At 40.3% G+C, this 15565-nt stretch overlaps 1 protein-coding gene across 1 annotated transcript in view; it reads left to right on the plus strand.

Annotated features, from left to right (window-relative positions):
* RORB (RAR-related orphan receptor B) overlaps positions 1-15565 on the plus strand; it is a gene marked incomplete at its 5' end in the record, with an annotated part of 36255 nt that overhangs the window by 19216 nt on the left and 1474 nt on the right. Inside the window, 4 exons of the mRNA XM_010159930.1 lie at positions 5998-6119; positions 7407-7539; positions 9467-9574; positions 10713-10823. Coding sequence (XP_010158232.1) covers positions 5998-6119; positions 7407-7539; positions 9467-9574; positions 10713-10823 — 474 coding nt within the window. The remainder of the gene's footprint in view (positions 1-5997; positions 6120-7406; positions 7540-9466; positions 9575-10712; positions 10824-15565) is intronic.

Genomic DNA, 15565 nt, shown 5'->3' on the forward strand with positions numbered 1-15565 from the left:
AGAAGAAGAACCCTACAGAACAGACAAAACTGGAAACAGAAAAGGTCATTTGCTGTTCTGGCTGGAAGTTCTGAGCTGTAGTCCCAAGTTTATGCAAGAGGTATATAGCTTGAGCACTTGTTGCTCTTCCCTTGTGACGTATGCTTTTGGCCTGTTTTGCTGATGGAATAGGGCTTTTGCCAGTCTTGCTGTCTGCCCAGCCCTTCTGCCAGGACCATCAAATACTTCTTTAGCTACTGCCCAGCTTCAGTGAAGGGAAGCAGAACTCTCAGGCACTTGGGTTCACACAAGCTTTGGAAAATAAGCTACTCAGCAGGTAGGTGAAGGAGACAGACAACCTTAGGGAAAGGCAGAAGCTATGACCTAGGCCCTTGTTCACCCCAAAAATCAGTGGCTGCTGACCAGTCAGCCTGAGCAGACCAGCCCCTCATACACGTTCATGGCACCTCCTACCCAGCCAAACACAGGAGGTGGGAGGTCAGAGAGGGAATGACAAGTGACATTAGACATAGCTTACTTTACTGTTCACTAGACCATCCTCAGAGAATCAAGTCTTTCTGTTGTCTCTGCAGTTTTAGTTAGGCCAGGCCAAATTTAAGTAATTTCTTTTGCTAAATCAGCATTGCCTCTCATGGTCCTCCTCATACCTATCTTGTCTATGTCCTATGTTTCACATCTCACTCTCCAGATCCTGGTTTTCCCCAGTAGCTTCATTTAATTCTGAGAGCACCAGAGAGAGCCCTTGTTATGCTTCATGACATTTCCCATCAATATTTGCACGTGGCCTCTTTCGGGTACTGACCTCAGCAGTAATTTGTAACCACCAACCCACAAGCCCAGGAGCACTTTCCATAGATGGTTGTTTATTCTGTTACCATGCTCCCTTGCACCTTGCATTGCCTTTGTTTTGTTTCACCCACAGCACATGTACATCTTTCTGTTACATTTTGTTGCATAGGCATCGATGCCATCTTGTCTGACAGGCTGCATGTCACTGACCATGAAATTACATACACGCATGTATTTCTTTCAAGAAAACCATATTTTTTTTCTCTGAATAAGAACAAATATTTTTGACAGGTAATACTTCAGCTTCCCAGTGAATAATTTTCAGCTTTTTCTGGACATCTCCTACTATGCACTTGACTTTTTTTTTTTACCCTGTTGCGTTGCAAAAACCCAATTAATTTCACTCCCCATTCAGCTGGCACTTTCCAGGGCCCCACCAGCAGAACCTGAGCTGTTGTTGATGGGACGGTCAGCTTTCCCACCCCCTCAGGGGCAGAGGCTAGCCTAACCTTTCCAGTTTCTACTCTCTAGCCACACAAACCAATATTATCTAAGTTTCCTAGTCAACTCTAAGAATAGATGAGACTTTACATCTAGAATAGTGGGCCATTATAGAAAATCAGTCAGATATATGCTGGACAGAAATTAGATGTAGGTAGTGGTCATTCCAGGATATATCTTGTTTGAGTTTTTCTGATTTTTCAAGACCACATATTGGTTACAACTATTTACTGCTTTCTTGATTCAGTATGTTGTTTACAGTTTATCGCTCTGGAAGAAGATACTTTTTTCTAGATTTTTTTTTTTTTTTGAAAGGGGGGTAATGAAACATAACATTTGTACAAGAAGTGTCTGCTTTCCATGAAAAATTCAAGATACCGACACTAACAAATCTTCACATTTAGAACCAAACTATCTAATGTAAGTGCTTCCACGTCCCAGTCCATGCTGGAGTTCGGACACTGGGAACATGTTATTTTCTCTGGGACATGTTTCCCAGACAGAGTCAATCTCTGCCAGGATATGCTGTGGCTTTCAGATTCCCCATGGTATCATGTAGCATCAAGTGATCATGATGCACAGTAGGACATACTGTCCTAATATAATAAACCAAGTATAGAGACAAAAGCAGGGTGAGGGAAGCACCTAGTCTACATTTGTGTTTACATACTATGGCAGATAAGCTTTACAAATCCTGCAGTTTACGGCTGTAGTTATTATAATGCTGATGGTTTACTATCATGCAGGCTTAGTAATTATTTTGGTTGGAATTATTAATTTTCACTCAACAGTTGCAGCAGTTGGTGCTTTTAAAATAAAATGTGCGGACTTTGATTCTCACACGAGTGGCCAGCATCATCTCTTTTGTTTTCTTTTTCATAAAGCAAACCTTGCAAACCTGCTCTAACTTATGTAAAATGGAAGCTGACAACATTTCAAGCAGATATGCCATTCACATTGAAGTCTCAAAAATAGACTTGTCTTTCATAGCCCTTTCAGCCCATGCAAACAGGTTTGCTAGCTGTGTTCATGCAGCTTCTCAGTGTAAGGGGACCCTTGGAAACTGGCTCAAGATTTTTGAAAACAAAATAAACAAAAGTCAGAGCTTGATACGTGGGGTAACTGTGGGTGCTCTCTTCTAGCCTGGACAACAGGAGTGACATAGTTGTTCAGGATCACTCCAGCAGGGTGCGTCCATAAGGTTGTGGCCGCAGCCACTGCATGAGGGCACTAGCTGTCCTCCTACTGCATCATAGAATCACAGAATGGTTTGGATTGGAAGGGACCTTAAAGATCATTTAGTTCCAACCCCCCTGCCATGGGCAGGGACACCTTCCACTAGACCAGGTTGCTCAAAGCCACATCCAGCCCGGCCTTGAAGACATCCAGGGATGGGGCATCCACAGCTTCTCTGGGCAACCTGTTCCAGTGCCTCACCCCCCTCTCCGTGAAGATTTTCTTCCTGATATCTAATCTAAACCTCCCCGCTTTCAATTTAAACCCATTACCCCTTGTTCTGTCACTACAGGCCCTTGTAAAAAGTGCCCTTCCAGCTTCCTTGTAGCCCCTTCAGGTACTGGAGCTGTTTGTTTTCTGTCTTCATTGTCCTTTTCTTTGCTGTTCTACTAAAACTATTAACCTGTTGAACTCAGTTACCAGCTGTACTTCAGAGCTGCCAGGTCTTACAAAAAGGTATCATAAACTGGGTACAGCACAGTACCAGTTCCATGTGTCAGGACAGATTTACGTTAGATATCATTACATTATTCCCAAAGATTTAAGAACTCCTTTCTGCATGGGATTTGCTGAGAGTTTTACTGATTCCAACTTCATTAGCAAAAAGATACTAAAATATTAAAGATGTCAGAAGAAAAGGCTATGGTCTTTGCAACCCTTTGAGAGTGATGTTCTTTGATGCACCTGCATTGGATCTTGTGTTTCTGGACCATCCGAGAAGCCAAGACAAGCTTATACTTCTTTCACTTTTTGCATCATGTCACCTCTCCACAACCAATATATGCTATATTTGCATAAAACTCCTTCCAGGGACTCCAGCATCGAGTATAAGCAAGCAGCCTCCTCTACTGCTCATGCTGAATGAGCAATCCCCTCCTCCTCTGAGACCCAGTGTACCCTTTCCATCACACACTCAGCCTTGCCTCGCCTGCGGCACAAGAGTTTCAAGCCTGTCTTGCACCTGATTCCTCTTTGGATGTCAGCATTTGGAGCCGCTGCTTGCTGTGATTGCCCTAGGCTTTTGCACATATAAATGGGTTTTAATGTCAGCTCACCATAAGCGCAAGTGCATAAGGAAATGTATGTATGGGGCTTAAGCACAGGATGCCATCCCTACAAAACCCTAAAGAGTTTGTCAGCTCTTCGGTCCTAAGGTAAATACCTAAGTGGTAGAAAAAGGAGTGGAGCTGAGGATCTTTACGGTAACATGGAACTGCCAATCAAGTATATTTTGAGGTCAGTGAAATGAAAAGGTCTTATTTTCAGATTGTTGGCATCAGGTCACCTTACCTGATTCAAAACCTCTTCATCCAGTAATACTGAAAAATTTGAGGTATATATTGTAAGCATTTTCTTTATGCTAAGGGTGTGAATAGTTCCAGCTTTTGTAACAAATGGTTAGAGGTTAGGAGAGCTGAGCTAGGAAGCACAAGAGAGAAAAAGACCAGCCAATATGTGCAGACAGCAAAATCCTTCACCATTCAGGCTGCAGAACTGTAATACAAGTTGAAATCGTACTTCTTTTGTTGGTGTTTTGGATACAAGGCCTAAAGGTTCCTCTGACCTAAAGGTTCCAGTTCTGTCTGGTTAAATCCTTCCAGGACTGTAAGTGACAAAACCATAGCTCGAGCTTAACTTCTGGAATCAGGTTTACTGTGGTTAAGGATGTTTCCAGAAAGATGATTCTGTTAAAACTGTACTTTAAATAAAGCAATATGGGGGTAAACATCTGAAAAAATTATCATTCTAAAAAAGATGAGGTTTACTGGATTTTCTTGGTGAAAGAAAGGCAAATAAACCTTTGTCAATTAATTTTAAAAAAAAAATCTTTTTCAATTCATCATCCCTTTATACCAGCATGTCCATTTATCTGTAAGATTTTTACTACAAAATCAACAGCTTACCATCATGGGTTAAGACTTGCATCCACCCTTCCATAAAATAACAGTGGATAGATCCCTGTACTCACAAATACACATTTTTAGTTATCTTTATGCCTGAGTCAATTCTTCCATCAGGAAACCTAAACATAGTGTTGACCTTTAAAGGGATACCTGTAAAGACTAAATTGAGCAGGTTTTATTGTTCCTACAAAAACCTGAAACTCTTTTGTGTTTTCTTCAGCATCTTTCCACAGAGTCTCAGCTTATTAACTGTGACAGTAGCACAGCCATCTCTCCTTCAAATAACACTCTTACAGCAGTGAATGCAGGGAGCATATACATGTTTACATCCATTTTTTCTGTTTCCCTTCTTGCTGGTGTTTTTAAATTCAGTCAACATTTGGCCAAATAGTCTTATTTTGGGACTCCAATCACCAGATCACAGTACACAAACTGTTGAAGATGTGATTGAGTAAATGATGACATTCCCAGTTTTTGCTGCTCTCCATGTTCAGATTTGACTAATGCATTGTCAATGTCTTTTCCTTTTCTGAGAAGCATATTTCCTGTGAAATGCCAGTTCTGTCACAAGGGCTTCAGTTCAGTTCTGTGATTTTGACTTTTTTCCATTGTTTAAAAGGTATTCAGTTTAAGCAATGTCTTCAGGGTGAAGCAGTGAGCTTCATTAGACATATAGGTCTCAAAGCTGCAAAATAAGAAATCATCACATTTCTATAATATGTTTTACAAGACATTTCAACTTGCAGTGCTAATGAATTAATGCTGGGAGTTTTTTGTGAAAATATTTTTAATTCACCCATGCGGATTAAAGGGCAAGGATCTACTTTAAAATATTTCCCTGAGGAGCTTACTCTTAGTTTCAGTGTGATGTCATGCCAGCACTGAATGTTTCCCTTTCCCCTTGCATACTGCAATCCATGTTACACAGTGGTTTCTAAGGCTGCAATTTCAAAATAGCTTTAAGGTAACTTAATCCTGTATATGAGCTGTATTACCCCCGTCTCTCCTAAAAACCAGGATACTTGTAGCTTTTACCCCTTGCTAGCACCAGTCTTCGTGTTTGTGTTCATCAAGCTAAATCTGAAATTTATCCAGTTGAAAACTAACTGAAAAAAAAAAGAGGAGAGACCTGTTTCCTGTTTCTCTGATATGAGTCACCCCACAGTAATGCAAATGTCCATGTCGGGGTTCGGCAGTCAGATCTGGGCAGCTGCACAGGCTTGGGGCAGACAGAAGTGATCAAGTAACCAGGGTCTGCAAATATAATTTTTTTAAACACAGGGTGAAAAAATCACTTCCAGAATGAAAGAACCTGAATAGTTTTATAAGTCTCATTATTATTTTCATGTGCAGATCCACTATTTATCAAGCTTCATTTGGCTTTGGGCTGAACACTGAAACATTTTGCAACAGTCATCTTCCCAAATAAAAAGAAAGAAGAGAAAGAAATGTTGTTTGAGTTTTTTTAATCTGCATTTTCCAACAACTTTGTTGGTTTCAACATTTTGCTGTTGCAAATCACTGTTCACTGTTTGAGGCAAGCTATTTTTTATTCTCCTCTTTGCAGATCGAATTGCACAGAATATCATTAAATCTCATTTGGAGACATGTCAATATACAATGGAGGAACTACACCAGCTAGCGTGGCAGACCCACACATACGAAGAAATTAAGGTTTACCAGAGCAAGGTACAATCCTGTAACATATTTTTCCTTCTGCTCCTTATGGTTTGAAATTGTGCTCAGTGTAATGTATTTGGCAAGAATGTGCTGATCAGTTTCATACACGCCAAAATAGGCTTTTAAAAATCTTTGCGGAGCTGATTATTGAAAGCAAAGGGTGGCACTTCATAAAAAGAAGCAGCAGCTTCCCAGCATGTTGGGATGTTTGCTAGTGTCAAAGCTTCCTAATTCCATGGTTATGGAATCCAGCTTTCCATACTTGCTTGTTGTCACAGGTCTAAACATCAAGAAGAAATTTAGTGACTTTAACGTGATCAGTATTGGATCCTCTGTTGTAAGGATTTTGAGAAAACAAGATAACCTAATGTCGTTTCCTTATAATTTTGAAAACACATCCCCTTTTTATGTGAATAAGAAAAAACTGACACTTATAGATGATAGATAATGACACACTGAAAGTACTCCTTAAATTGAAGTTGTTCAAAATCGGATGGAATAATGATCTCAGTACACTACATTTTTGTTCTACCTCTATGATTCTCAGGTCAAGTTCAAACTATTTCCCACTGGCATCTCTTCTTATGTAGTCCAGTCAAGGGAAATCTTTGTGCCTCTTGTGCCAGCATCCCTAGCAATGATTCTTCAGTCAGATTTCAGTTGGCACATGAGCTGATCTCGCAAGTGACAGAAGAGACTCTGGCTTGTTCTTTGAAAGCCAAGGGGCTATGAGGTACTAGCAAGAATAAAAATGCAGCACAGCTTGCAGAGCCATGCCATGCAAACCAAGAGCATCTGTTTACACTTTTCACACTTGTGTGTGCAAGGAAAACTATTATCAAGGAGAAAATTTTGATTAAATCAGTGTTCAGATTACAATGATACTTAAATAATATTTATTTAGTTTTCAGACTAGCAAAGATATTCTGTTGAATAACTTTATAGCACTGCACAACTTCTCCCTTAAGAGTACTCTGGGATGTTTATTTATATTGTTTGTGCCACTGTCTGCCTACCTTACACAAAAGCCGACACTACCATCTCATTTTAAACTTGTTCAGTGCATTCCCCTCCCTTGAAGAGGCAATGCCAGAGTTCAGATCACTGGGGCAATCAGCTTGTGAAAACAGCCTTCTGATGTGAAGTGTCAGGTACCTAGAGAAGCAGAGATGCTGCTAGCTCTGCCTGGGGATGGGGGTGGGGTCCGAGGAGTGCGCCGTTCTGCAAGGCCACCTTAATGCACTGATGAACCCGCCTGCTCACTGATTTGTTTTTCCGTGTGTGTTTTCCCGGAAGACCAGAGAAGCTCTGTGGCAGCAGTGTGCCATTCAGATCACCCACGCTATCCAGTACGTGGTGGAGTTTGCGAAGCGCATAACAGGCTTCATGGAGCTCTGCCAGAACGACCAAATTCTCCTTCTTAAGTCAGGTGGGTAAAAGCCGGAGGCTTGAGACTGGTTTAGCACTCAGCATGTTAGAAATACGCTCTTCTGTCTTGTTCTGCAAATCATTTTAATTTTGAAGGAGCCTTAATTTCAGTCTGTTTCATTAGCTGCATTAACCCTTCCGTATTTTTCCACATTAATCATGTTACTGCCTTCTGATCCCCTTCCCTCTGCGGTCAGTGATGGTTGTTAAGTACCCGCACACACAGTCGTTGCAGAAAACGCAGTCTCCAACCTGACATGTGGTGGAAGGACCCTGCGAGCTGAGCTGGTCAAATCAGTCATCTGCCACCCTGTAAAATCCCCACTTGTCATTAGTGAAACGAACGCGGGCTCACCAGGCCCTGCCTCTGTGGTCATCTCTAATCTTTTTAATGAGACTACAGAAATACCCTCCAGCCAGCGCGCAGGAGGGAAAATCCCTGCTGGCGCCAGTTGGTTTCAGAATAAATGAGAGCGGATTACGGCGGTGCGTTCCGGCCATGCTCTCGGTGCGTGCCGGGGTGCGCACGTGTGCACGTAAGGGCAAGCGGGAAAGGGTTTCCTTCTTTGTCATGGGGCTCGGTAATTTCTGTCCTCTGTAAGAATCATGACTAGATTTATCGTGACTGTGTAGAAACACCACCAAGCTCAGGAGAACAAAATGCTATGTCCAAGTGAACCGCGGCTGGTAATTAACTCTGTTTACCCTGTCATATCAGTGTCTTGCTCCCTCCATGTGAAAAAGGCAGGGTGCTCTGTGAGGCGGCTCGTTAAAGTATAAGCAATTCCTATTTCAAGAGAGCTCTTCATTCAAGCTGGAAGCCAGTATAATTCATCACCCTGTGCACAGAGAGCTGTGGCTCAGTGTGGGCCTGGACTGAGACAGTGGGGTAAGCACAGGTGCAAAGGGAAGGGATACAGAGACTCTGGGAACATGCAAGCAACCTGGAAAAACAGTCATAGCAGAAGAACGTTTTTTTTTTTTTAAGGTTGTACTAGCTTCAAAAAATTCGGCAGATGCCAGTGCACCCCAAGTAACTTCCTTCATGTAGCTGGCAAAGCTAACAACACAAATGCACCCTCAGTGAAAGATAGGATTATATCTAACTGTACTGTTGGCTGACTCTGTTGAGCTGCAGTATGTGTAACTATGTTAGTTTTTATTTGCTGGTTTGTCTGTTAATGTTGAGCAGGAGTTAGAAAATCAAGAGTTTTCACTCAAAAGCACGTTTGCAAAAGAATCCTCAGATTCAGAGCTTCTCTCACAGGAAATTTATACTAGTTAAGGGATGCTTAAAATTTTTCCCTTCATTTTCCCAAACTGTATATTTTTGCAGTTGGAAGATAGGGATAGGTAAGATAAGGAGAAAAAAAGGAGGGTTCCTTTGGCTATTCCCCAGCCTGAAAATAAAACAAGGAAGCAAAAATAAAACCCAACTTAGAGGTGTTCTTGATACTACTTCAACTTGTATTTTCTCTCTAAAGGCACCTTGTCATGTTCTCCCATTCTAGACAAATTAAACTGGGATTTATAAACACATTGAATGAAGCTGGTTTTTTATATAGAAAAGGTTTAGTTATTAAAAAGGAATTTCAATAAATGCCTAGTTTTCAGGATAAAATATTTCAAATTGAAAATATTTGCCCAGGCCTAAATTCAGATTAGGTGCAGGATGCCATGGGAGAAAAATCAACCTAAACAAAAGGTGGTTAGGCTGGACTAGAAATTATGTCTTTCTGTACTCAGAGCAGACAGAAAAATATTGTTTCCCTCATTCAAACACATATCATCTAAATGCCTTCAAAGAGTGTCTATCCCTGCTGATGTTTTTAATGACTGATGTCTTCCTAAATGTTTTCTTGATATCTCCTTTAGTCTGATGTTTTGCAGTAATGTGTGCTACCTTTGCTCTTTTTCTTAATTGATAGGCTGCTTGGAAGTGGTTTTGGTGAGAATGTGCCGTGCCTTCAACCCACTCAACAATACTGTTCTGTTTGAAGGAAAGTATGGAGGGATGCAAATGTTTAAAGCCTTGGGTACGTTGGTCGTCTTCTTTTCGACCAATTACATTGAGCCACACAGTGATAGATTTTTTATTTCTGAAAATAGTGATCCACATTGAAAATCTCCAGTAAATGTTGAATCCCCAAACCTCCAAATCTCTAGGCTGAAAGTGAGAAAGAAAAAAGGTGACTCCACTAGCTGCTAGCAGTCATAGATGTGTTTAATAAAATAAGAGCAGCATAAGGGCTTTTCAGCTAGAATACTTACTCTGCCCTCTGAAGTTTTGACAAAATATGAGTTTATGGCAGAAGCCATGCAGTTTGTCTTCACAGTTCAGTTATGATTGTTATATCAAATCACCTCCACCTCACTTCCTGCAGAAGGCAATTTGAGCCCCAGGAACAAGGGGTCTAAGACGAGGAACTATTACGCAATATGGACAATGACTTATATAAAATAATTTTTCCTGAAACTTTTAAGCTTATTTAGATTCATGTAGTGAAACAATTGCTTTATTTCTCTATGTGATATTCATAGAATCATATTGAGTGTTACCTAGATTTTTAAAAGCTAAGTGGATGTCTTTTACCCATCCATGAGATTGATACATTATCAGAAATGTATTCAGAACCAAACTCAAAGACAGATATTTGATTCGAATGTATATATTTATCATATAGGTATATATTTTCCTTATTTGCATAGGATAAGCATAAAACTACAAGTTTAAAGTGTTCATGAATGTGCATTACTTGATTTATTTTGGACTTGATGATGCTTTCACAAATTTTCATAAATATTTGCACAGATAATTTATAAAATTATATATGTGAAATTTATTTAAGACTGGTGTTTCATACTTCTTAGATTTAATATCTGTTTAGGAATTACATTTCTTTCCACAATGGGAAAATAAAGCCCTCTTCTAAGATGTCTGTGCAATTTTTGTACAGCTCATACCCCTAACTTGATAAATTTTGTACTTAATGGGTGTTTTATTGATACATTTTTGGGGTAGGTATAATCTCAATAGCTGATGAAAGGTGCTTTTTTTTAGAAGAACAGACATGCATTCACAACTGTTTGTTGACACCAAAACAATTCACTTTTCATGGCAGGTTAAAGAGCTGATAAATTTCTGGCATTGATTTTGTCCTCTGTGGTCTGCAGGTTCTGATGATCTGGTGAATGAAGCGTTTGACTTTGCAAAGAATTTATGTTCCTTACAGCTGACTGAGGAGGAGATTGCCTTGTTTTCATCTGCTGTTCTGATATCACCAGGTAATATTTCATTCCAAACACCACAATGATTTTTTTTTCCTTCATCCTTGTCGACCTCCATTTCTACCTACGTAACCAGCTGTTAAAGGTGCATTAAGCATTAAGCAGTGTATTAAGCAAGGCAATAATACCTGAATTATCCGAATATACCTCACTCTGGTTTTGGTAGACTGTGGTTTTGGTAGTCAGGAATTACACATACTGGAAATAGATCCAAAGTGTGGGGGGAACAGCCAGGGAGCAGGGTTTTGTGGACAAGCAGTGGAGGCTGGCATTACTCCAGACCACGTACAAAGAAGCACAGTACTCCAGGAGGTGCATGTTCCTCCTAGCATTTTCAGGGATCTCAAACCTCACAGCCTTGAGCAGGTTTATATGGTCCCTATGACAGGCTTTTTATGTGGGCATAAGAACATGAGCCGTAAAATTCTGTATGAGGTCCTGTCTGAATTTGTCTCTTGGGTGAGAGGTGGTGATTCTAGGGGAAACATGCTCTTTTTCATGTGTTCATATACCATGACTCTGCACAGGCTAGCACCCATTCTGACCACAGAAAAGGGTTTTTTGTGATCGAATTGATTCAGAAGGTGGATCTAGTAGATAACCTCACAGTTTAGAGTAGGATTTTTAAACATGTGTCAGAGGAGGTAGACTGCAAATGTCTGCAAAGAGTAACCTCTTGAAAGGCCTTTACAGAAAAAAATCCCACGATGAGTTATTTTTCCACCGTGTTCTGCTAAAGACTTCCTCTAGGTCACTTTGCCTTTTGCACATCTGTGGTAGAGATTATGTTAGGCAGAATTAGACTAGCACAGATGGTGTCAACATGTTCATTCCCATCATTAATGACACCTGCTGAAAGGACTCTGCTCCTTTTATGTTCCCTTTGAGCAGTTCTTGCAGTCATCTCTCAGAGGTGAAATGGTCGAGCCAGTGGCCCTTCATGGTGTTAGGCCTGGATGTTCCAGAGAAGACCCTCCAAACAGCCACTATTTCTGCCTTAGAGATGTCCCAGCTCTGTGTAGGGGTGAGAGTTGTTGTGTGCTGTGCCCCAGGTGCCCTGACTTCCTCTGGGACAGGGGACTTGCAGTGTCCTGGTGAGTCCACCAGCTCTCCCTCAGTCTGCAAGACCATATCTGTGAGCATGACACAGATGTGCGGCCAGCGCCTGCGCCTGGTCAACATTAGTGGGTTGATTCCTTCAGCAGATCAACTCAGTGAAAGTCTGAAGACAACCTGGAAATTTTCCTGGGGTCTGGGCAGTGAACTTCTTCAGTAAGTTGTAAACAGAGATTGCAGAAGATGGTTCAGTGTTTCCAGTTAACTTCACATTACAAAGTCAAGAGAAGTAGGAAGAGGGTGGTGGGATCCTTGTAAGCAGGATCTGTATTTCTCTTTAGTAACTGCTGGACTTTTTTTTTTTCCTCAGTTTATTTTCTTACAGTTAGGAAAAGGAAAAGCAAGAGTTAGCTGAACAGACAGAAACAGTAAGTTGTTTTTGAAGCTGACTTCAAAGCACTTTGGATCAGATAGGGGCATCTCACCAGTAGGGAGGAAAATTCAGTTATGTGATTTCTAGCCAAACTGAAAAGAACTCACGTTTCTGTCTCCCAGGTAGTCTTGGAAAGGAGAACCAGTTATAGCCCTGTTCAACAAAATCTGGTCACAGGAAGCTTCTAGCATCTCAGAGTGTCCTGTGTCTTAGGCCTGGGCAAAAACTATTTTAAATAATGGAAAGTGTCACATTGATCTTAATGGATTTTGGATCAAGTAATTTATGAAATGTCCTTAGCTGCAAGTACGCATTAGATGGACATCAAAATCCTGATTCACCTCTGCAGTTCTACATATGCCTCTTTAGTCTGTAAAGCATCAAAGTCTCTTGCCTTCTGCCAGCAGTTCATGTTGCCTGAGCATCCACACTCATTTCTACTTCTTGCAGCTGTACTAAGTACTTGAAAAAGCTAGCAACTCAGCACTGGCTTTGAGCCAGCTCTGTTGCAGGCATGGGTTGTAAAAAGCTTCCCCATTAACTTTAGTAATGCATTTCAGTCCTGATATACGTCAGTCTAGATACAGCCTTTCAGAGATGGGTGTCTCCTGAGTAGCAGCTTCTGTTTCTGCTAAGCAGCGCACGTAAATGGGGGCAATTGCAAAGCTTTTTTCACTGTAGCCAAGCTTCAGAGTTGAAGGTGGTACTAGAAGATGAATTATTTGAATAATCCATAGTCCCCTCTTTCATATCCAAGTTGGTTTTTTCCTACTTGCAAGCAAGGGGACATATACAGTGTCTCTTATTCCTTTAAAAAAAAAAACCAAACTACAAACAAACAAAACAAGTTAGTGTTGCATGCTGACTGCTATTTCTGTAGTCTGTAAATGTGTGTATCTTCAGTCACAGAAGACACAATAAGAAAGAAATGGTGGGCTGCAGCAGCATGTACATGGATGAAATCAGTCTCTCTTCCACAAACAGACTGTAAATTTAGATTGGGCCAATAATTTCCATTTCAGCTGGGCTACTAAGTTAGGGAGTGGAAAGGCAGGGAAAATCAATACAGATTTAATTGACATTGAAATTTGTCATTTATTTTCTTACAAAAATCGTAACAGTAAACAATAGAGAAATAAAAATTCCTTTCATACTATATGTTCCAGTTTCTTCACAATAAAGTGATTCATTCTGGGGACATATGTAAAATTTTAAAAGTGAAACATTCTCTCCCGGAAGTACTGGCACCAGTCCTTCCATCAGCTATTATAGGTACACAGAGATCCCCTATGGGAAGTACTCACAGTCAAGTTTCTTTTCTACAGAAACCACCATCATGAAAGGCAATTCTTGTGCCCTTGATCTCCATATTTGGCTAGTTTACAGGAAAGAGAACTGTCCCATTGGCAGTAAGGGGACCTAAGAATATCCGTTAATACAATTGCTAAGGTTGTGAAGCCCAGTGTCAGTTCCATTTTCCATCTGATTCAGAGCACAAATCCAGGTTTTCCACTTTAGGTTGGACCTAACCACACTACATGGAGGTGATTCTTTAACTTGATTTCTGCCTTCAGAAATTAAAACATTGTTGAAGGAGTCCAGTAAAGTTTGTAGAGGCATCTCCAACTGCAAACATGCCAGAGCCAGGTGGTAAGACACTAACCTGGCTGCCCCAGGTGTCAGTCCCTCTTCCAAAATTCTATTGGCCATGTTCCTTCTTTCCAACTTTTTTTTTGAGAAAGCAGATCTTGTAAGTTGTCCCTCATCCTCTTTCCTACACTATTCTCTAGCCTACTTGACAGTGCGCTCTTTAAAGATATATGTGTTCAAAACCAAAAGGAAAAGTACAGGATTGAACCGCTGCTTCTTGTCCTGTACAGATACTCACTGATCTATTGACTTTTTCCTGCACTTCTGTGAATGTAACTAGAAGTTCCTGGGAAATTCTAGCCAAATTTGCAGGTGGTTTTCAGGTGGTAGAAGCCATATTGTGGGAGATGACCTTAATATACATTCTAAAAGTTTTGCCTAGCTCTTGTCATACATTTAAGAACTTTTGCATTATATACAGCATGCTCCATGGCAGGTAAGTGATTAAACCTGTCCTCCAACAGCCTCAGTTTATTTTAACCTTATTCTTTTGACAGAAAAATAAATCTTTAAGGATTTCTGTCCATGATAAATCTTTTTAGCAACAGTTGCCACAATAGGCCTTGATTCAACACTATTGAAAGGTATGTTTTTGCAATAGCATAAGATTTGGCACCTACCTTGTTAAGTCTGAATATTACTGTGTACTTATTTGTGTAGATGCTGTGTGTGCTCTCAGCTAATTCTGTTTTTGTGGCCACTGGTGGCACAGGATCCATTGGCTTACCTTCTGGGAACGTGATTCTCTAAGACTTGTAAAAAGATTATTTTCTTTTCCTGGTCATCTCTTAAATAGCTAGAGGTTTGGTTTTGTCTCTTTTCACAGTACTTGGTGATGGACACTTTTCATACACCCCTTTCCACAGACAGTCAAATGACAGAATCCTGCTCCTCCTGTCATGAAATAACATTCAGGTCCAGCCTCTGTGGAATGTATGCTCATTGAAATAGTCAACTCACATTATTTCTATGGATTATTTTAGTGACTGGGAGTGGGCAAAGCAGCTCTGAATGTGAAAGAGATTTCCTCAACTTTTCAATTGGTACATGAAGATTCACGCCCTGTGATAAAAACACGTTTGCAGCTTAGAAAACAGAAGGTTTACTGGTGCTGTAAATAAGCTGTATTAATGTTTTTGGGGTTGTCTTGGGGTCTGCTACTTCTCTTTCTGTGTGTTTGTCTCCAGCAGCTATGACGTGTGAGAACACAGATCTTAAGGAAGACCTTCTGCACTTGGGGTTTGAGTTCAGTAGAAGCCATATAGGTTTCCAAAAACAACTGTGTCTGCAACTGTTATTCTCCCAGATAACCTTCTAGTTTGTGTTGTTTAAAAAGAGAACATTTTTAAATAATGAGAAATTTGCACTTCAAGACATTGCAACAACTCATAATTCTTTTGAATTATTAAAGAAATTCTTTTGAAGGAAGCCATTTCTTTTTATTCAGAATGTAATATTTGGTCTCAAAATGTTAGCCTAGTAAATAATGAGATATATTTTATTTTAATTTTTAAATAATTATATTCTATTATTTTCAAAGAACTGTTTTGATCGATATGTTTATTATTTATGTATCAAGACACTGAGATAACATGACATG

Source organism: Eurypyga helias, unplaced genomic scaffold, assembly GCF_000690775.1.
Source record: "Eurypyga helias isolate BGI_N326 unplaced genomic scaffold, ASM69077v1 scaffold44079, whole genome shotgun sequence".
Classification (NCBI taxonomy): domain Eukaryota; kingdom Metazoa; phylum Chordata; class Aves; order Eurypygiformes; family Eurypygidae; genus Eurypyga; species Eurypyga helias.